A 23,244-nucleotide genomic window follows, 5' to 3' on the forward strand; every position below is an offset into this window, starting at 1 on the left:
TCACATTGAAATTCAAAGTTGAACAGTGAATAGTCCAGGCCCTGAAATGAAATCGAGTCATATCCAGATCCAAGTGTTTGAAGTTTGAAGTAACCTGAGAACGCCGTGGTCCTTATGAATCGTTCCCTCTGTCTCGGTTGCACTGCATGTTGCATGTTTAGCATAGGTGGAGGTTTCTGTGCTTCAGCCACAGTAGTTGCTGAAGCGCTGAATGTTTCCTCGGGCTCAATGAATAGCTTTTCCATCTCAGCACGTGTTTTTCTTGGGTAATACCAAAAGTGGCTGAGCATTTAAATACAAACAAACAGAAGAGTGTCATTGGTACATGTGGTTGCACCTATAGCAGATTATGAAGGACTGCACTGCCTCGAGTTCAGTTAAGATTCATAAAAGTGTCAGTATGAAGGGCAAAAATGTAAGTTTCAAAATTAAAACCAAAAGAAGAAACCCCCCCGCAAAAAAATCTAGGTTTAGAGTTGGTCAAAGCAAATTTTACAGCGTTATGGCAGATATAAATTCACAAAGAGTTTAAAATATCACTGGCTAAGTAAAATTGATTAAAAAAAAAAAAAAGCAGCAGTTTGTCTTTCTTCTTATAGAAAAGTGCTTCAGGCCTCACATGACAACCCAGTTAATCTAATCTTATCTTTTATTTTGAAGAAAAAATATGCAGGTTTTTAGCTGAAGATGTTACAAATAAAGGGTTTTTTATAGAGCTAAATACATTTTATTATCAGTTTGTCCTGTTTTTATTTTTTCTGTCACATTTCTGCTTATCAGCAAAAGTGTTTTTCTGTTCAAGCAGCATTTTAACTATTACACTAATAGGCCACTTTATCCTCCACACTTAGACATGAATGTACTGCCTACTTGTTGACAGCTGATGTGTCTTTTCATGCACACAGCACTTATAAAGAAAAATATCATTTTACTTTTATCTTATACGGTTCTGAAAAATATCATTGTTAGGAATGAAAAATCGAACCAAATTCATTGGATGTCACATAAATTTCAGTTGTGCTCATTTTGTTAGTCTGATAAAGAAATGCTGCATGTTTCATTTGTGAGTGTGTTCTGAGGCAGCTCTGTCACATGCAGGACACAGTGGTAAAAGCAGCTGTTGGGTGTTATAGGTTGTGTAGTTTAAATTGGGAAAATGGGGAGGGGCGGAGGGGGAGGGGTGCCTATATTCATTTTGGCCGTCCAGGCTTAACCGAGAAAATCTCTGTGCTTCAAATTCTGTAGATGTGGAAAGAGAAACAAAGGAACCTCCAAAAAACAAAGACTATTGATCATAACACATATAAACTGTCTTACCATTAGCAATTATTGTTTCGCTAACATGAGGAGGAGGATCAGGCTTTGAACCTCACGGGCAATATTCAGTGACACTGCAATACCTAATCCTTGCAGCAATGAGGTTTAAGGTCATATATTCATTCATAGTCTGGGAAAAAACAGAAAAATCCAACTTAGATTGGAAATTAGCGAGTTGGTTCAGTGAGATTAGCACGATAAGATTTATACAGACAAAAACTGAATCTCTAAACTTGAAATAAGATCTTCAGGGAAGTTAAAACCTGTGACATGTTGTGACATTCAGGGAAGGAAAATACTAAATATGAATGAATCTATCAACCTGACAGGAAGTATACAGGACAGATTAAACCCTGTGATTATCGACTCTGTTGCAGGTGGTGTTGAAGGCGGAGGGTAAAGTCCACACCCTGACTCTACGCAATGTCGAGCAAAACGAAGCTGGACAAATCAAACTCACAGCCAAAGACTTCCAGACTGAGGCCAGTCTTACTGTCAAAGGTAACCCAACAACACTATTTAAGTATTTTTGATCTTTCTGAGTTAACTTAATTACAGACACCCTCTCTACTTTTAAGATTAGGCTTAAAACTTATAGTCAGGGCTGGATCAGGTGACCCTGAATCCACCCTGGTTATGTTGCAATAGACTTGGGCTGCTGGTGCCTTCCATTGATGCACTGACTGTTTCTCCCTTCATCCCTTTTCTGTTTATAGGCCACTCTGGATTTAATTATGAGTTATTATTAATCTCTGTCTCTCTTCCACAGCATGTCTTTATCCTGTTTTCCTTCTCTCACTCCAACCGGTCGCAGCAGATGGCCCCGCCCCTCCCTGAGCCTGGTTCTGCTGGTTCCTCTTCGTTAAAAGGGAGTTTTTCCTTCCCACTGTTGCCAAAGTGCTTCCTCACAGGGGTCATATGATTGTTGGGGATTCTCTGTATTATTGTTGGCTCTTTACCTCACAATATTAAGCACCTTGAGCCGACTGTTGTTGTGATTTGGCGCTGTATAAACAAAATGGAATTGAATTAAATTGAATTGATGTCACCAGCTTTTATAGTGTCCTTCTAGAAGACAACAGCAATGAACACTGCACTTGCCACAGCGGACTGATAGAAAATCTCCAGCATTTTACTGTGCAAGTTGGTATATCTTGGTGTCTTTATAAAATAGAGCCTGCTCATTCCCATTATTGTGTCTTCCAGTTCAATTTGTTTGTTTGTCAATGTGGATGGATACTGTTAAATGCACTTAAGATATTCAATTCAATTTAATTCATAAAGCGCAAAATCACAGCAACAGTCACCTCAAGGTGCTTTATATGGTAAGGTAGATCCTACAATAATACATACAGAGAGAAACCCAACAATCATATGACCCCCTATGAGCAAGCACTTTGGCGACAGTGGGAAGGAAAAACTCCCTTTTAACAGGAAGAAACCTCCGGCAGAACCAGGCTCAGGGAAAGACTTTGTCAGTGCATGGTCCAAGTAGTTTCCACTACAATGGTAAATTTTTCTGATTCAGATTGTAAACATGACTCAGGATCACAGACAGCTCACTGGCACAGGTCCTTATCATTTGTATACCTGATTGTTTTACTTAGGTCTGTAATTTGGGTAGGTACATATCTCACAGAAAAAAGAAAACTTGATTCTGTGAGATATGAAAAAAAGGTTATTTAAAAAGGTCATTACGAACACATTATTTAGATATACAGTGTTTCCAATGTATAAACTTTACTTGTGGAGGCTGCACAGGTATATTATCAAATCCCCAAGATTATTTTGCACTTACCCATCTGACACCAAAAAACACAATTGGCTTGGACCACAACTACTCTCTTAGCTTACTGCAGCTTACTGAGACTTTACATTGTTAACTTACATTTTTCTGTGGGCATTTTAAGACTAGAAGAGGTGAAAAGTTGCACTGATAAATCAACCACAATATGTGACTATCACTGCAGCCTTATTTTATTGGCCAGGATGAAATCCCACGAAAAATAAACTGATCTTTAATGTTCAGTTTCTACTTTACTGAAATTCAAACTGCTGTCTTCTCTATTTCTTTGTTCATTCAGAACCACCAGTGGAGTTCTCTAAGCCTCTGGAGGACCAGACAGTGGAAGAGGAAGCCACTGCCACACTCGAATGTGAAGTTTCCAGGGAAAATGCAGAAGTGCGATGGTTCAGGGATGGACAGGAGATCCGCAAGACAAAGAAATATGAGATGATCATTGACGGCTGCAAGCGAGCGCTGGTCATCCACGACTGCACTTTGGACGACTCAAAGACATATGCTTGTGATGCTAAAGACTTCAAAACCTCATGCTTCCTCAATGTTGAACGTAAGTATAGTTGTGAAATGGGAGGAAAATTAAGTTAGAAGTTATTAGGCATAAAAAGGAACCCCAATTAGACTGTGACTCACCCCTTATTGGCCTAAAACAAACCTCTCAATGAGAAGGGGTCCCCACTGTAACTAATGGGCCCAAAATGGGACAGAAGTACTGGGCCAACTGCCGATTTTCTCTATGCCGACAAGGAACTGTTTGGTCATAAAAACCCATCCTATGAATGTCCAGATCTGCGCTGGTATTAATCCTGGCAGAGATTTGGAAAGCCGCAGGTTTTGAGCCAGTTGAATGCTCATAAATTTGAATCTCAGCACTGAGCAGCCCCATTCTGTCACTTTATGGCTGAGTTGCAGTGTTTCTTTAAGGCTTCCACTTTGCAAAAATACCATTTATAGTTTCAGTCAGTGAGAGCCTTTGACTTGAATTCTGTGGGCGCTTCAAAACAACCCATTGTTTCACAAATGTTGGTAAAGGTGGGTCCTTGATTTTATACAGCTGTGGCAATGGGACTGAAAACACCGGATTTCAAAGATTAAGAGGTGTGGCCCAGTAGTTTTGGTCATTAAGGAATCCTTGAAAAATCCTTGAAAAAACAGTCTCTGTTTTTGTTAAGGAACCCTTTTTAAGAGATTGGTGGCACTGAGATTTGTGATTTTAAGCTCCAAATGAAAATCAAATGCCTGTATACATACTCATTTGTCAAATCCCAAATCACAAACTCCCCACAAAAGTTAAAGTACCTTTTAAAACAGTAAAGAAACTTCCACATGAAGCCCAGAGGATGCATTGGCTTTGCTCTTCTATTAAGGGAACCTCCCCTCCAGGAGGTGGGAAACTGAGTGTATTAACGATTCTCTTTTTTTTGTCTGAATAGCTCCACACATTGAGTTCACAAAGCCACTCCACGACGTCGAGGTTGTAGAGAAGGAATCTGCCAGGTTTGAATGTGAAGTGTCCAGAGAAGACGTCAAAGTGAGAACACACGCTTTTGTCAGATGAACTTACTGTAAAGGTTACATTTCATGTTTTCTCTGGAGTAATCTTCCTCTCAGTGACCTCTTCCTTCACATCTCACAGGTCCGCTGGTTTAAGGACGGAAATGAAATCAGAAAGGGAAAGAAATACGAAATTATTGCACAAGGTCGCCAGCACATCCTCATCATCCACAAGTCTGTGTTTGACGATGAGGCTGAATACGAATGTGATGCAAAGACCTCAAAGTCCTCTGGCATGCTTACTGTCGTTGGTAAGAATCAAAAAGTTCTTCTTTGATCACAGCCTCTTTTTTCATACACGTATTAATGTGTTTGGTTACTTGATTTTATTATTTAATGTTAGATGTATTTGTTCAGTTCTTCAAAGCTAAAGATAATATTAGACAACAATTTCTGAAAGTAAAGTTTTTCTCAGATATTTGAACCATCACAAGAATAGAAAATTACAACTGCATATTGTAATTTTCTTCAGTTTGGTTTAGTTGGATTAAATTAAATAAATCAAGGAAAATAGCACATTATACATTTATGTGACCAATAAATGTTTGTGATTTGGAGATCAGTCAGTGAAATTAGAATATGAGTTGGATAAGCAGAAGTGGAGAGATTGATTTGATAATTTAACATAATTTTGCTAAGCTGAATGAGTTTTATGAATTAAATATAAATGATGTGAGCATGATAGCAGTTATGGCAGTTTACTGAAAATTAATCTCATTTTTTTAATTATTCATTTCATGAACTTCAAAAAAGAACAACAACACAAAAATATTCATAAAAATGAACATTTTATGAAGATGATTAATAACAAATAAATAGCTGGCTAACATTGTGTTATGTTTGTTGTGTAGAGAATGTTGCTACAAGCTGCTAAAATAAAAGGTTTTAAGCAACTAATGGAGGATTCCTTTCATTGCAGAGGAGGAGGCAAGGTTCACCAAGAACCTGTTCAATGTGGAGGGAACTGAGACCGACAGTGTAAAACTTATTTGTGAAGTCTCCAAACCCAGCGCAGACGTTATCTGGTACAGAGGAGACAAGGAGCTGCCAGAGGGTGGCCGCTATGAGCAAATTGTAGATGGGAAGAGAAGGATACTCCTCATCAAGGATCTGAACATGTCTGATGCTGGAGAGTACAACTGCAGGCTAAGTCCCAGCAACAAAACGTCAGGAAATCTCAAGATTAATGGTACGCAAAAAATGTTAAAGGCACCTGGAAGAAAGTAACAGCGAGAGCAATAACACACACAAAAAAAGAAAATGCAGAGAAATAAATCTAAAATCAGGATTTATTATTTAAAACCCTTACCTTTCAACATCTATCACTCCATTTGCAACCCATCTTGGGTAAAGTTTAGGTTTTGGTTCATTTCAGGCCATTGTTATTGGATATTTTACAATTTGAAGCACCCAAATACAAACCTTTTCACAGATAACTTGATTGATTTGACTTGATTTGAAATGTGACAGCCTCTAGGAAATGTTCCTTTTTAGCATGTGGCTAAAAGAAACCCGATTCTAAGCCTTGGTCTCACTTAAATAAAACCATCTCTAAGCTCTGAAATGCTTCCTGTGTTGCAGAATTAGCTGCTGAGTTCATCTCAAGGCCACAAAGCCTAGAAGTGGTGGAAGGAGAGAAGGCAGCGTTCACGTGCTCCGTATCCAAGGAGACCTATGAAGTCAAATGGATGAAGGATGACGTGGAGCTCGAGGCCGGAGAGAAATACCAGATAGTCACCGATGGCAAGAGACGAACCCTTGAAATCAAGGACTGTGAACTTAAAGATGAGGGTGGATACATAGTTATGATTGGACCAACTAGAGCCAGCGCCGACCTTACTGTGCTCGGTAAGCCCTGCCCACTTTTATCTCAGTTAATGGGAAGAAAACCTGCTCCCAAGAGACCAAATGAAGTTTTAAATTAGTTTGTTATTCACTAAGCATTTTCCCTGAATCTGTATTTAACAAAAATGCAATAAAACTCTTCAATTTCATCATTTATTTTTACATTTAAATTCGAGATCAGTTTAGGATCTTGTTCGACATACAGGTTGGCAGCATGAAGCAAAATATAGGAATTTACTGAAGTAAAATTTCTTTTTCATATTTAAAGTATATCTTTTTTTATTAATAATATTTTTGGCAACACATTCTGAAACATAATATTAGCTTGTTGGCAGAAATGCCAAGAAAGTACTTGCAGTGCAGGAAGGTGTCATTTTTGGGTTTTGTTCCTTTCCTGGCTCAAGGAGTTCAGCCGTTTGAAATTAAAAGTCTTTTGTCCAGATGACCCAGAAATATTCTCATTGGTGTCTGCTCTATTATTTTCTGCAGAGAGACTGAAAATCATCACTCCTCTAAAAGACACAGAGGGCAAAGAAGGTCAGGAGGTCGTCCTGAACTGTGAGGTCAACACAGAGGGAGCAAAGGCCAAGTGGCTGAAGAACGACGACACCATATTTGAGAGCAGCAAGTACGTAATAACCCAGAGAGACAATGTCTTCTCCCTGAGAATCAAAGATGTCCAGAAGGGAGACGAATCTAACTACAGCATCAACTTGACCAATCAGAGAGGAGAGCATGCCAAGAGCCACTGCAGCCTGACCATCAGAGGTGAGTGGTTCCTGGCAGCAGCATGGCTGCATGTTTTTAGGTCCACGGCTAAACCGCAACAGTTTTGTTGTGTTTTCAGTCCCACTGTCACATAAACTCAAACATCCCCGAGTATTGTTGCTGACCATGTACATCACTTGATGATTTCTACTTTGAGCACTTAATGTATCACATTACAAGACTCACATCATCTCTAACATGATGATGGGTTCACCGAACAACAGTCCTCAGATTTGGTCCAGTAGATCACCTTTGGCATGAGAAGAAGAATTGCAGGACGTCCAATGCACTATTAGCAAAGTATATAAATGCATGGTACCAAAGTACCTACAGTATTAATGTCTGAAATATGACTGTACTTTGTGTTTTTCAGAGGAGAGTCTAAGAATTGTGGTTCCCCCAGAGGACATTGACACTCAGGAGAAGAGGACCATCAGCTTCTCTTGTAAGGTCAACAGGCCCAATGCCACTCTGAAGTGGATGAAGGCCGGTGAGGAGATTACCTTCAGCAAACGCATTGTCTACAGAGTTGACAAAGACAAGCATACGCTTACCATCAAAGACTGCACCCTGGCCGATGAGGGTGAATACACAGCTGTAGCCGGAGATGACAAAGCCACAGCAGAGCTCATCATCAGCGAGGCACCGACGGATTTCACCATGCAACTAAAAGACCAAACAATCACCGAGTTCGAGGATGCAGAATTTACATGCAAGTTGACCAAAGAGAAAGCTGAAGTCAAGTGGTACAGAAATGGCCGAGAGATCAGAGAAGGACCCAGGTGTGTGAAACGTTTCTTATTTCCTCTGTGAATGATGTGAACACACTCTGTTCATTTAATTTTAAACTGTGACCAACACAACAAAGACCAAACTGATTTCACTGTTAATATATTTCATTATGGGACCTTATTATATTTATATTATAAGTAAATACAGAGTACTAAATATATACTGTACTGTGCAAAGGTCTCGAGCCGCCCCTTATTTCTTCATACTTTGCTTCCAAGGAGCCATAATATGTCCTGAGCAATAGATCTCCAGGCCTTCTGAAGGTTTTTCATTGTTTTTGTTTGAGCACTGGCTGCTTTTTTTACTCACTTTCAGTCCATTTTCCATCTGTCCATCCATCCATTTTCTTCTGCTTATCCGGGGCCGGGTCAACCCTGAATAAGTGGAATGTCAAGGAGTTCACAGAGATGTCACCTCTCTGGCGTGTGCTGGGTCTTCACCAGGCCTCGTTCTAGTCGGACATGCCCGAAACACTTCACCCAAGGGGGCATCCTTTACAGCACGTCCCATTTAGTGCTGCACTCATTCTCATTCTATTACTTGCGCCGCACGATAACGGTTTACCACTTTGCAGAGAAAGGCAAAGCACATGCGCGCCATCAAGGAGTACTCGTGCATGCCACAGTCAAAGTTTAAGTAAGTTGGGCGCTGGTTTAGCTCACTGGGATGAGCAGGCGACCATATGCTGTGTGGCTGGCCCAGGTTTGAGTCCAACCTGCCACCCTTTGCTGTATGTTCCCTCTCTCAATCTGCTTTCCCTTCAGCCTCTCCATCTAGCCAATAAAAAAGGCCAAAAAAACAGTTCAAACCAGTTGAACTTTGACCGCTGCACCCTGTGACTTGCCTCTGCTCAGCCAATAGAAATGAAGCCTACAGCTGTGCCAAGTTCAACCACTCAATGAATGAAAACGTTCTGTGCAGATCCAAGTTCAGTGAACTTTTTGACGTACATATGTAGGGACCTCCAGTCATTAGGGAACCTTTTTTCCTCATACTGTATTCCATACATGTGTGCACGTGTTTTAATAAATCACCACACCTGTTTCCCATTTTCGTAACAAAAGATAAAGAAATGAGGGGTGGCTGAGTCTTTTGCACGGTACTGTATAAATACAAATTAATCAACAAAAACAAAGGGAGAAGTTGCCCTCAGTAATTTCAGTGGTTTTCAACACACGTTCCTGCACAATTACTCTCAGTTAGCAGCCGTAATCTGAGCAGGACAAATTAGCATGGCCAGCTACACTGCACCCCCAAATCACAAACTGCAGTATCTCCCAGACTTAATGACTTTACACATTTACAAAGGAGAAAAAGCAAAAGTTTATTTTTGTATCCATACAGAATTCTTCCTGATGAACAGTGTCCTCCGTTTTTACACTTTACTGTTTTGGAATCTGTCTCCTTCCTTACTTTTAAACAATTCACTATTTTGTCTCAGATACATATTTGAACGAGATGGAAAGATTTGCACTTTGCGCATCAAGGAATGCAGACCTGATGATGAATGTGAATATGCCTGTGGTGTGGAGGAGAAGAAATCCAGAGCCAGGCTTTTTGTTGAAGGTGAAATCCTCAGAGTTGACTCAGTATACCAAGAGTTTTCAGTAGAATGTAGTTCCTCTTCTGTTCCTGCTTGGTGTGACCACTTTAAAAATGTTACTTTGTCCTGCAGAGACCCCAGTGGAAATCATCAGACCCCCGCAGAACGTGTTTGAACCTCCAGGCTCGGACGTTGTGTTTGAGGTGGAACTCAACAAAGACAGAGTGGAGGTGAAGTGGTTGAGGAACAATATGACCGTTGTCCAGGGAGACAAATACCAGATGATGAGCGAGGGTAAAGTCCACAGATTGCAGGTCTGTGAGATCAGACCTCGGGACCAGGGAGAGTACAGAGTCATTGCCAAGGATAAAGATGCAAAGGCCAAGCTGGAACTGGCAGGTGAGAGTGCAGATAGAAAAAATACAATAACTGTCACTGCAGTCACTGCTACTGCAGTCCAAGTCCAAGGCATTGTCCAATGACCCATGGGTTACTTAGAAAAATCAGTGTTGTGTTCAGTAGTTATTGTACCTGCTATATGTGCTACTGATGATATCTCTCACCTCTTGCAGCTGTGCCACAGATAAAGACCACTGACCAGAGCTACGTCACAGATGTTGGAAAGCCTATTATCATGGTCGTCCCCTACAGTGCCTATCCACAAGCTGAAGCTGACTGGCTGTACAACAACCTGAGTCTGCAAAAGGACAACATCTACACCTCAGCTGAGCACACAGAGTACCGATTAAAGAACCCCAAGAAGGTCGACGAGGGCTCCTACAAGATCATCATCAAAAACAAACATGGAGCGGGAGAAGCTTTCATCAACCTGAATGTCATTGGTGAGGTCTCTTTTGTCATGTAGGAGCGGCTAAAAGCTGGTTAACTACAAGTAAACTGCAACAAAATTATACTAAATTAATGTTAAGACAGTTTACAATTAAAATTACACTGAACTGCAGCTTTCACAAGGATTTTATAGTAATTACGTGTGATATTAGAGATAAAATAGTTACTAGTACAAACTAGCTTTTTTAAATAGTCTGACCACTATTGGGATCATTAATGTTAAATATATATTGTAAAATGATGTGAAGCCAAATCTGGACAACACATCGGCAAAAGCTAGTGTTCTGCTATATTAGTCTAAGTCAGATGATACATAGTGCCTCAGTATTTCTCAACCTTTACATAATGAATGTTTCTTCAATAGTAGCTGAAGCAGCATGAAAAGCATGCATGCAAACATGCAAAATATTTTTTTTAATTGTCAAAAAGAAAAGCATAAAAATTCTCAAATCCCGTAAAACAAGTGAACTTTAAAAGCACCAGTCATACTTAAAACAACAGAATAATTGGTGTCGTGTGGTATTTTCACATCTGCTGTTTCTGTGATTAAGGATAAACTTCATTCAGAGCTGATACTGTAGTGTACTAAAATGTTGACATTAAGTTTTTTCTTTCACAGTAAATGTAAATAGATGTCCATAGGCTCCTTATCTTATCCTATAATGTGATTTTCTTTTTCCAGATGTCCCAGGACCTGTGAAGAACCTCCAGGTGACTGACACTGCAGATGGTGAGATCAGCCTCGCATGGGAGGAGCCTGAGAGCGATGGCGGCAGTAAAGTCATCGGCTACGTAGTGGAGAGACGTGATGTGAAACGTAAGACCTGGACACTGGCCACCGACCATGCCGAAAGTCCTGAATACACAGTGACCGGCCTCCAGAAGGACTCCAAGTACCTATTCAGAGTCTGTGCCCGAAACCGGGTTGGCAGTGGACCCACTGTCGAGACTGACGAAGCTGTGCAAGCTAAGAACAAGTTTGGTGAGATTTACTGTATTTATTCATCTTTCGCAGATTGACATTTAAATAATGTAGTAATAAAGTAGTTCTGATGTTAGACAGTAAGCTTCACTTAAAAAAGATGTAAAACTAAGTTGAATAGATGTTACTTTTTTAGGTAAAATAAAAACAAACAATAGTTTGGTCACCTTTATAAATATAGAGACTTTATATTGCAAAATACTGATAAAAATTTGCAGTGCATGAACTGACATCTTGGTAATGTTAGTTTATTGTTCTCATAACTGAATTAGACAGGCTAAATCAAATTAACTGAATATGGTGAGTTAATATAACCACATTTTCTAAACCATTAGGTTATCAGGTTATGTCCCAGCGCCTCCTAGGCTTTAGGCTAGTAAATACGCAAATGCTCTTACAAACATACCAAATCTTTAACATCTGAAGTTAGGTTGACCTGTTCTGCTGATATCCTTGTTTCTTTTTTTAAATCTTTACTCTGTTAGAATTCAAAATAACCCATGATAATTTATTTTAAACTGTTCCTTTACACAGCCACTAACTTTCTCTTAGCTTCTTTATGAGCCACAGGATGTTTCAGATTAAACAAAAGCATTGATATTTTGATGAAAGGAAATTAAATAGAGTCTAGTTAAGTGGACAAAAGTAGCCCAAACTTCCAAGTTCAAGACCTTTGAGGTGCAAATTTAATTTGATATATACTTTAATACTTGGATGCTTGAACATATGTCCACTAAAATATGTTCTGTTTATCTCTGTAGATGTTCCTGAAGCTCCTCTGAATGTGATTGTGGGAAACGTCACCAAGTTTGGCTGCACTCTGTCTTGGGAGCCTCCCACGTCAGATGGAGGCTCTCCCATTACCTCTTATATCATTGAGCTCCGCGACAGGACGTCAGTGAAGTGGTCTCCTGTCCTGGTGACCAAACCTGATGACCTCAGTGCCATCATTAATGATGTAATTGAGAATAAAGAGTACATTTTTAGAGTGAAAGCTGAGAACAGAGCCGGTGTCGGCAAACCCAGTGCTGCCTCACAGCCCGTCAAAATCATGGATCCAATCGGTGAGTTTGGCTCATGGAAAGATGACTGGTTACCCTTTAGAGTACAAAATGATTATCTAATGGTTTGATAAGGTTAGTCTGTCCCTCAAAATCAGGGAAAATCCAGACACAATATTGAACAGAAAGAAGTTAGCACTCCGAAGCCAACTTAACTAGTTCAGTGTCAATTTTTCTTGCCTGGTAAAACGTAGCACACACACTGGTTTACCCTAGGATACTTCTAACTTAACAGGTTTAAAAAGAAAGTCCAAAACGTGTATAGATTAATAAAAATTGGTGTTTTCTGATCACCTGCAGAGCGTCCCAGCCCCCCTCTGAACCTATCCTGGCAGGACCAGAACAAGAGCTCAGTGCAGCTCACCTGGGAGACTCCACTGAAGAACGGAGGCAGCATGATCACCGGATACATCATTGAACGCTGTGAGGACGGTTCTGACAAGTGGCTCCGCTGCAACGCCCGTCTCTGCCCTGACCTCTTCTACAAGGTACAAATCAAAGAAAATCATCTGCAAACCTGAGTAGCTGTTTCATTGATGTTGAATGTCTTGTGACCGACACTGCAAACACAAGTTATAGAATATCATACAAAGGTTATTGATGCATATGTTAAAAAAACAACCTTTGAGTAAAAGCCCTTTATCAGCTGCTTCGGGCTAAAAGCGTGTCATTAGATAATTGACAAAACAAGCCTTCCAGCGAGGGTTTAAAAAAAATCTGTCATTTAAAAAAGGCATACCAGTTGTTTCAAAGTAAACACCTCCCAAAACTGTATTTGAAAGACTTTTAAATACAAGGTTTTTTAAAACTTTGACATTTCTTTGTTGTAATCCCTCACTGACGTTTGCCTCAGGTGTCAGGTCTGAAATATGGGACTAAGTACAACTACAGAGTGTTGGCTGAAAATGCTGCCGGAGTCTCTGAGCCTTCAAACATCATCGGACCTCTGCTAGCTGACGACCCACATGGTGAGATTAATGATGTCTTCTCAGTTGGTTTTTGTATTTGTTCATAGTTATTTTATTCATATGCTATTTCTTCATAGTAAAATTCCTTGGCAAAGGCAGGCACGTTAAAACCTCTGTCTCTTCTCCAGTTGGTCCAAGCTTTGACCTGAGTGCTTTTAAAGATGGCCTGGAAGTGATTGTTCCCCAGCCTCTGACCATCAGAGTCCCCATAACTGGATATCCAATACCTGTTGCTAAGTGGACCTTCGGAGAGAAGGAGCTATCCAGTGTGGATAATGAGCGGGTTTTCCTCATGACAAAGTCAACATTTACAGAACTAATGGTCACTCCGAGTGTCCGTCCAGACAAAGGCATCTACACGCTACATCTGGAGAATGATGTCACATCGGTCTCTGGAGAGATTGAAGTCAATGTTATTGGTACGCCTTAAAAATCTTCCTTAAAAAAACTGAGCAGAGGCTTGACAAATGTTACATTTTTGTTCAAATTGTGTCATCGGATTTCTGTTTGTGTCTCCAGCTGCACCCAGTGCTCCAAAGGACTTCAAGGTCCTCGAGGTGACTCGGCAGCATGTCCACCTGAGCTGGGAGGCTCCAGAGCATGATGGAGGAAGTCCTCTGATTGGCTACCAGGTGGAGAAACGAGATGTGTCCCGCAAGACCTGGGTCAAGGTACAACAGTGACATCGGCTTTCAGAGTGTGCTGAACCAGCTGATCACTACATAACGTGTCATCTAATATTTAAATTAAAAAAGTATAATTTTATATTTTAAAACACACACACACACAGACACACACACACGTGTAAGAGAGAGAGTGCTCTGTAATTAGCTGGCTCTGGGTATTCATGAACAAGTAACAGCTGAATCATAACAACACCTGCTGACTGGCACTCGTATAGTGCATTTCCAGTGCCTGATGTTAATTCTTCTTTTTCTAAGGTGGCCACAGGGATCCAGGATCTGGAGTTCACCGTTACTGACGTGGTTGAAGGGAAGGAGTATTTGTTCAGAGTCACCGCCTGCAACAAATGTGGACCGGGAGAGCCAGCATATATTGACGAGCCAGTTAACGTCTCCTCTCCTGCAAGTGAGTAAAGGCAGTGTTTAATGTGTAATATTGATGTTAATGATAATACTGGCTGTCTCTATTAATCAAAATACTTAAACACATTCTTCGTACACGTAGAGTCAGAACAACACGAGACTTCCTTTCGATTAAACTGCTTCTGAGAAACTTTCTAAGCGCTCCAACTGTTTTTTTCTCCAGCTGTCCCCGACCCTCCAGAAAACCTGAGGTGGAGGGACAAGTCAGCCAGTGGCATCTTCCTGACCTGGGAGCCGCCAAAGTATGATGGCGGAAGCGGCATCCGGGGCTACAATGTTGAACGCTGTCAGAGAGGAACAGATAAGTGGGAGCCCTGTGGGGACTTGGTACCTGAGCTGAAGTGCCAGGTGACGAATCTTATTGAGGGTCAGTGGTACTCTTACAGAATCAGAGCCCTGAACCGACTTGGAGCCAGCCGGCCCTGCAAAGCCACTGATGAGATCCAGGCTGTTGATCCTAAAGGTACTTGTGATGTAGTCCTCTTAGGACCATGAAATTGCACATGGTGTAATCCAAGGTTGCAAGTTATTCCCTCGTATAAACTCCGTATAAGCAAGCCATTAGTTTTACGTCGTCACACTGAGCTTGCTGTCCTCTTTACTCTATTGTGACTATGGCATCTCAATGCCAACCTACTGACTGACTTCTTCCTTAATTTCTATGCAGAGCCTCCAGAGATCCAGCTGGATGCCAAGCTTCTGGCTGGTCTGACTGCTAAGGCTGGCAGCAAGATTGAACTTCCTGCTGATGTGACAGGTAAGCCTGAGCCACGAGTCAAGTGGACCAAAGCCGACCTGGTCCTCAAACCAGACGACAGGGTGTCCATTGACACCAAGCCAGGACACTCCACGGTCACCATCGCCAAGACAAAGAGAGATGACAGTTCCACTTATATCATCGAAGCCACCAACAGCAGCGGTCGTGCCACTGCCACTGTGGATGTCAACATCCTTGGTAAGATGAATCAACGACCGAGAAAGGTACAGATTCTCAGTTTCTGCTGATTTCAATTTTAAATCTGCTCTTCAAAACAGATAAGCCTGGTCCTCCTGCTGCTTTTGACATTTCTGAAATCACCAATGAGTCCTGCTTTCTGGCTTGGAACCCTCCACGTGATGATGGTGGCTCCAAAGTTACCAACTATATTGTTGAACGGCGAGCTGCTGATAGTGAGATCTGGCACAGACTGTCCTCCACTGTGAAGCAGACCACATACAAAGCTACCAGTCTGATCAAGTTCAAGGACTACATCTTCAGAGTATTTGCTGAAAACCAGTTTGGTGTTGGTCCAGCTGCTGAACACACACCAATCACTGCCAAATACCCCTTTGGTAGGCTACCTTACATCTAATATCTTAGAAACAGAAATTTCCATTTGTAGATGAGTCAATTTCCAGTTTTCTTTTATGTAAAGATTCATATACAGTGGTATTTTTTCTGTTTGTTTGGATTAAAATGTCTGATGCAGCATTAAGATGGAAAAACAGCTTAATCGTACAGTGCATTTATAACATTTTTTATAAGATCCGGTGACAGATTCTTGTTCTTGTTGATTCTCAGCTAAGTGAAGAGTTTAGTGTGGAACATTTATCATAATCAGGCTTTTTTACTTGGTCAAGTACATCAAGTCTTCATGACTTGGACTAACCTGATGCATCTGATCTTGTCCTCAGATACTCCCGGGGCTCCTTACAAGCTGGAGGCTTCAGATATTGCAAAGGACTCTCTGAATCTGAACTGGTATGAGCCTGATGAGGATGGAGGAAGCCCAATTACTGGATATTGGGTGGAGAGATACGAAGCTGACCATGACAAGTGGATAAGATGCAACAAGCTGCCAGTCAAAGACACAAACTACAGGTGAGCCTAGCTGTCACATTTCAGAACTGATGTTTATACATTGACCTTCTTTGGTAGATTAGTGTGCTGATGCACATTTCCAACAGAAAAGTTTAAACTCAGAGTGCACAGTCAAAGTGACAGGAATAATAGAAAAAGTACTGGTGCTCCTGATGTTTTCTGTTTTCTCTAATACTTCACTGAAATGAAACGTGTTCGTAACTATAAAAACACAGTACAACTATGTGGGATAGGTGGCTGGTCAAAACCAGTTATAGCATCTAAAGGGTTTTCACTGCTACCAGGTTCACCTTCTGTCCAGGACTCTCTGGATCAAATACATTTTTGGACATAATAACTTTAGACTTCATTTATGAGCGACCCCTGTATATGGACAAATGTGTGGTTTAGTAACATCAGACTGAAATCTAACTGATTCACAAAACACCTGTCCCATAAGTTAACCTATTAGAAAAAAAGTTAATTCAGTGATTTTGATGCCAACAGACAAAGGCTGACTGAAGCAATAAATTCATACAGCCATCACAGCTGTGCTTCAGTGTATTACACCGAGCTGAAAAATTGTCTGGCAAATAGATCTCCATTGTTCACATTTGCAACACTACAGCAGCAACACAGCAGTGTTAATACTGGCCACTGAGTCTTCATCCGAAATGCACTGTAACTTGTGATAGTTCCCAATGTTAAAAACAAATGATTTGTGTAAAAGCATATGGGAAACTAAGATTATGGATCATCTCTATTATTCAACATCTGACAATGGAAATGAGGCAACAGTATAAAGTGAAAAAACAAAACATTGGTCTTATAGAAGTTTTTTTATATTTGCATTAAAATCCAGGTAAAAAGAGAACTTTATGCTATAACTTTTTTGACCAGTCAAAGACACAAAAAAGGTTAGCCTAGCTACTCTGCTGTCGAATTTCAAAACTCACTTTTACATTAAGCTTCTTTGGTAGATTACAGTGTACTTTTCTTCATTAGGGTCAAAGGTCTTCCAACCAGGAAGAAGTATAAGTTCCGAGTCCTTGCTGAGAATCTGGCCGGAACTGGAAAACCCAGCAAGGAGACAGATCCGATCCTTGTTAAAGATCCTATTGGTACTAAATTTCCCTTACTTCTATAAGCACTTTAAATCTGTTTAGAATAGATAAATATGTCACGGTTGTTTTTCCTACCAGACCCTCCATGGCCCCCTGGCAAACCCACAGTGAAGGACGTAGCTAAGACGTCATGCTTCCTAATGTGGACCAAACCAGAGCATGATGGCGGAGCAAGGATCGATAGCTATGTCATTGAGATGCTAAAGAGCGGCACCACGGACTGGATCCGCGTGGCAGAGAACATCACCATCCTGGAATATTTCCTAAAGGGCCTGATGGAGAAGCAGGAGTACTCGTTTAGAGTGCGAGCTGTTAACGTGGCTGGAGAGAGCGAACCCAGTGAACCCAGTGACCCAGTGCTCTGCAAAGAGAGACTCAGTAAGAATAACTCATGATCTAAAAACAGAAAAATTAAAAAACATTTACTGTTGTAGGGCAGCTGATCAGTGTAAGTTCAAACTGAGTACGTTCACCCTGAATTAAACAGGTTTTTTAGATGAAATGTGTTTTTAAAACACGTTAAAAGGGACTGGAAAAGACAAATGATGTGACATGTAAAGCACAGTTTCACATTTTCTTCAATTGAGTTTAATTGTTTAAATTTAGTTTTAATTGTTGGAATATTTGAAGCTTTAAACAGTCAAAACATTTCCCCCTAAGACAAACTGGTAGAGAATAAGCGTGGTACACTATGGTATATGGGCGATACATCTAACAGCTGGTGCTCTGAAGCTGGCCAGGTCACACCGACAGATTAAGATCTGCCATTTCCAAACTGTGGTTTATCTTCCTTTCCCCAGACCCTCCCTCAGCTCCACGCTGGTTAGAGGTTGTCAACATCAGCAGGAACAGTGCTGAGCTGAAATGGGCAGCTCCTGAGCGCAATGGAGGTTCAGCCATCACCAACTATATTGTGGAGAAACGAGATGTGAGGCGTAAAGGTTGGCAGACTGTGGATACCACAGTCAAAGAGCTCAAGTGCGACGTGAAACCGCTCAATGAAGGATCGCTTTATGTGTTCCGTGTTGCTGCTGAGAACGCTGTGGGTGTCGGACCCTTCTGTGAGATGGAGGACTCTGTGCTGGCAAAAGACACTTTCAGTAAGTTAGAAAGGATGCGCAGTCGTGAATGCACAAATCATTTCAATTTGAAGGCAATGAAAATCCTCACTGCTGATCTGTCAAAGAATGACGATAATATTTCCTCATTTCCAGCTACTCCTGGCCCACCATACGCTCTCGCTGTCAGTGCTGTGACCAAAAGATATGTGGACTTGCAGTGGGAGGCACCGAAAAACGATGGTGGAAGACCCATCCTCAGGTTGCATTTTACCATTTTATCACATTTTATCTTGTACCCTGTATGTGACATTGCACAACTTAAGTCCCGTGCAGCTTAAAAATTTCTCCAAAACTGATTTCCTTACGTTTCTCATGCAAGATAGGCACTTAGTATACCACCATGTAAATGGCACCTGCAGCAAAAGCAGCAGATTTGTTTCCTCGACCTAGTATGTATAAAGGTCTATTTCCCTTGTATTCCATTGGGTGTTCAGGTATTCCATTGAGAAAAAAGAGAAGCTTGGAACTCGCTGGGTGAAATGTGGGAAGACTTCGGGTCCAGACTGTAAGTACAGGGTAACAGACGTCATTGAGGGAACAGAGGTTCAGTTCCAGGTCCGAGCTGAGAACGAGGCTGGCAGTGGACACCCAAGTGAACCCACCGAGATTCTCACCATAGAAGATCCAACAGGTCAGCTCAGGAAATAGATAAAAAAATAAAATAAAAATAAGGTTCATATATTTATAGTAAGCGTATAGTTAAATTATTGTATAGTTTTTATAAATCCTGTAAGCACGTGTGCACTTTTATAGAGCTGTTTCTAATCTCGTTATACTATGTATAGTGACAATAAAGGCTTTCAATTCATTAATAATTATATTGTAACAGTAAAAACAATTTAAAGTGTGGAGAGTCTGAGTTTATATTCTCCCCTCCAGGCATCCCATCACCACCCATTGAATTACACGTGACTGGAGCCAGCCGAGACTTCCTGGCAATTGCCTGGAAACCTCCACAAACAGATGGCGGTGCCCCTGTCAGAGGATACCACATTGAGATGTGCGAGGCTGGAACTGAGAAGTGGATGAGGGTGAACTCCCGTCCAGTGAAGGAGCTCAAGTACCGCGTAGAGGAGGGTGTGACCCCTGAAAAGGAGTACATTCTGAGAGTGAGGGCCGTTAACGCTATCGGAGAGAGCGAACCGTCGGACATCTCTGAAAATGTCTTTGCCAAAGACTCTGACTGTAAGAATCTTCATATTTGTTTCTGAAAGTCACCAATGACCTTCATTTGTGGCTGAGTAAGATTTTGTTTTTCTGTGTTTTCAGGCAACCCAACTCTGGAATTCCAGACTCTGGATCTAGTTGTTGTGGAAACAGAAAAGCTGCACATTCCAGTTCCCTTTAGAGCAGTCCCCTTACCTAGAATCACCTGGCACAAAGATGGCAAAGAGCTGAAGGCGGATGAACGCCTTGGCTTTAGGTCAGTGTTCTGTGCGAATCCTTTCATCTAGAACTTTTGTCATATCGGTTTTTTCATTTCACACCAACACAGGCCTTGCACTCATCCATCTCTGATTTGCATAAAAACTTTATACTTGCTGTAAAATTTAATCCTAATATAAAAAACACATTTCAAGTCATGTTTTTTAAAAATCTACAATCCACCCACTTTCAAGCCATTTTTCACACATTTAAATGTGAGGAAAAGTTTGAACATGAATATTTCAAAAACATTTGAGTCTGAAATTTTCACTCATTTTTCTTACCATCAAAATGCATCAAGGTCCTTAATTTGGGACAGATGCGTAAATGTCTGAGTAGTGGCAAGTTAAGGTAAGAACAAATATAGAGGAACATTCTAGCGTTTCCAGGTATTGATTTTTGTAATAACTGAAAAATAATGTTGTTAAATATATTATTATTTTTCATTTTTGACACTTGCTCTACCCACCAGTTTGAGACTTAATGCACCGGAGCAGTCATATCATTCAGTCTGAGATCTGAAATTAAGTCTAAAATATACTAAGAGGTGGAAGAGTGCAGTCCAAGAAACTGAGCAGGACCCGATCTGGGAGTATAAAGAATGGGGAATTTATATGTAGCATGTCTGATCTCTGCTTACCTGTAGAAGTCATGTAAGGTTTAAGGTTGGGTTAGGGATAGATTAGGGGTTTAGGGTCAGAGGGGTCAGTAGGCATTTTTTTATGTGCATATCTGTTCCAAATTGATCTATTTCAGCTGTTAGAAAGACCAGTTTGACACATACATTCATATTTCAGTTAGCAAAACAATAGTCTGAAAGTGACCATTTAAAAAATATTTCCTGAAAAAGATTTTAATGTATAAAACTAAAATTTCATGTTTTTGGGCTGCAGAGCATCAACATGTTAGCACGGTTAGGCCGTTAAAGCGTAAGTGCCGTGTAGCCCCACGCATGGGGCAATCCGCACTAACGGAGAATGCGGTTATGACGTTAACGTCATTTTAACGAGAGTAACGCTGGCAGCACTAATTCTAATGTATAAAACTAAAATTTCACAGCACTCACTCAAACTTTGGACCATAAAACTTTTAAGCAAATTGGAGTTGTTTAAGTAGAAAATGTTACCAAACATGTACTGATTTGAGATGGAATGACTGATATAATAGAAGAACATATTCTTTAATGAATACTATATTGAAATTACTCTTCAAACCAACAGTAGAAAACTGATCTTTTTTTGCTGGGAAATAGCCCAACATGAGCTTCATTAAAATGGCTTTGTGTCTTTTCTTTCTTGGTTGGTGCTCAACAGGAAGGAGTATACCTCCTGTCACCTGGAGATTGACAGCAGTCTTCATGCCGATGCTGGAGTGTACAAAGTGACACTAGAAAACAAGCTGGGAAGTGCCAGTGCCACCATCAATGTCAAAGTCATCGGTATTTAAACATACATGGCCAGTTTGTACATCAGTGGAGAGACACACTGAACCTGGAGCCGATTTTTTTTTCATGTCTCTATGTCTTTGTCTTCAGGGCTTCCTGGTCCTTGCAAGGAAATTGTGGCTTCTGAGATCACAAAGAGCTCCTGTAAAGTTTCATGGGATCCACCAGATTATGATGGTGGTAGTCCAGTTCTTCACTATGTCTTGCAGGTCTGAGATGGCAGCGTGTTTTTACTGATCACATTAGAAATCTGACAGTGAAAATAAAATGCTCATGTGTTTTTTCATTTGTTACTTTTGTGGTGCCACACAGCGGCGTGAGGCTGGCAGGAGGACATACGTCAACATAATGTCAGGAGAGTGCAAGGTGAGCTGGGTGGTCAAAGATCTCATCCCCAGTGGAGAGTACTACTTCAGGGTCCAGGCTGTTAACAAGATTGGAGGAGGAGAGTTCATCGAGCTCCGCAACCCAGTCATCGCCGAGGACCAGAAACGTAAGGAAATCAAATCTGGTGATGTCATAGAAGGATTCTACTTCCTGCTGTGAGAATGCCAGAAGAGAACATGATCACTTAGGATGGAGAGCTAGCTAAAGCATTCACCCTTAACCATTCGAGGGATAGCAGCAGTAAGAATAAGAATAAGAATAAGAACAACTTTATTTATCCCGAGGGAAATTCTTTTGTCATGTACATGCTCAAAGCAGCAGGAGAGACAGAGGAACAGATGAAATAGATATAAGATATACAATATATATAAGAATAGTGTACAGTAATATACAGTAGGATAGTGCAAGACAAATAATCGGATAACTCTAACAAAGTAATATACATAACTATATCCTGGTGAATAAATAACTAAACTATCAGTGCAGGCGGTTCTAGAAAGTGACAAAGTATTGTGCAATAGAATGAAGGGAGTAGCAGCATATGATGGGGGGATGGAAACAAATATTCAATAAGTAGTCTTGGGTAATATTGCACGGTCTGGAGGGAACAGAATAACATAGGTAATAGTCTCAGGAGAATCACCTACAGAGTGAGGAAGAGTTAAACAGTCTTATTGCCACCGGTACAAAGGATTTCCTGTGGCGGTCAGTTCTGCATTTCGGGGCAATGAGTCTTTTGCCCCGAAGTCAGCAGGAGTCAGCACAGATGATACTGTGTGATTTTCCCAGTTTAAGATTGGTTATTAGTTCTTAAAGTTTTATAGCACTTGTAGTCAGTGTTGGGGAGTAACGGAATACATATACCAGTGTTACATATTTAAAATACAAAATATGAGTAACTGTATTCCGTTACAGTTACCGTTTAAAAAGGTGGTATTCAGAATACAGTTACTTCGTTGATATAAATAGATTACACGGTGGTCTTTTCCTGTTTCATATGTTCGGCTATGCCCTCTCTATTTTTGGTAATTCCACGCCGTTGGAAACCCAAACATTAAGAGGTTCTAATGCCCATGTCTCAGTCTCGCAGCCTATGTCACCCCTAGTTGCATAATGATGTGAAGAAATATTTTTAAAATTATTATTCAGAAAATTCTTTAATATGAAAGCAATAGGCAGAGTGTTACAGGCTCAACTTGACTGCTCTTCACCTTGACAATAATCGACTGTTAAGACTCGACTGTACACTGTGTTCGTGTTTTCCTCCCAAACAATAAGTTCCGTTGGAGCAGCCTTTCAACGCCTCTCTCTGTCTCT

General features: G+C 40.8%; 1 protein-coding gene across 1 annotated transcript in view; it reads left to right on the forward strand.

The window, feature by feature from the left end:
* Positions 1 to 23,244, forward strand: part of ttn.2 (titin, tandem duplicate 2) — a 217,539-nt gene that overhangs the window by 109,887 nt on the left and 84,408 nt on the right. Inside the window, 32 exon segments of the mRNA XM_039599816.1 lie at positions 1,695 to 1,818; positions 3,402 to 3,668; positions 4,552 to 4,649; positions 4,755 to 4,923; positions 5,592 to 5,861; positions 6,254 to 6,520; positions 7,007 to 7,285; positions 7,659 to 8,067; positions 9,519 to 9,643; positions 9,753 to 10,019; positions 10,193 to 10,462; positions 11,152 to 11,451; positions 12,213 to 12,515; positions 12,813 to 13,000; positions 13,366 to 13,480; positions 13,609 to 13,899; positions 14,000 to 14,151; positions 14,422 to 14,569; positions 14,750 to 15,049; positions 15,254 to 15,541; positions 15,622 to 15,918; positions 16,261 to 16,447; positions 17,432 to 17,547; positions 17,629 to 17,928; positions 18,351 to 18,650; positions 18,765 to 18,870; positions 19,106 to 19,302; positions 19,551 to 19,856; positions 19,941 to 20,098; positions 21,414 to 21,534; positions 21,631 to 21,749; positions 21,853 to 22,033. Coding sequence (XP_039455750.1) covers positions 1,695 to 1,818; positions 3,402 to 3,668; positions 4,552 to 4,649; positions 4,755 to 4,923; positions 5,592 to 5,861; positions 6,254 to 6,520; positions 7,007 to 7,285; positions 7,659 to 8,067; positions 9,519 to 9,643; positions 9,753 to 10,019; positions 10,193 to 10,462; positions 11,152 to 11,451; positions 12,213 to 12,515; positions 12,813 to 13,000; positions 13,366 to 13,480; positions 13,609 to 13,899; positions 14,000 to 14,151; positions 14,422 to 14,569; positions 14,750 to 15,049; positions 15,254 to 15,541; positions 15,622 to 15,918; positions 16,261 to 16,447; positions 17,432 to 17,547; positions 17,629 to 17,928; positions 18,351 to 18,650; positions 18,765 to 18,870; positions 19,106 to 19,302; positions 19,551 to 19,856; positions 19,941 to 20,098; positions 21,414 to 21,534; positions 21,631 to 21,749; positions 21,853 to 22,033 — 7,018 coding nt within the window.

The sequence above is a fragment of the Oreochromis aureus genome, linkage group 16 (assembly GCF_013358895.1).
Source record: "Oreochromis aureus strain Israel breed Guangdong linkage group 16, ZZ_aureus, whole genome shotgun sequence".
NCBI lineage: Eukaryota > Metazoa > Chordata > Actinopteri > Cichliformes > Cichlidae > Oreochromis > Oreochromis aureus.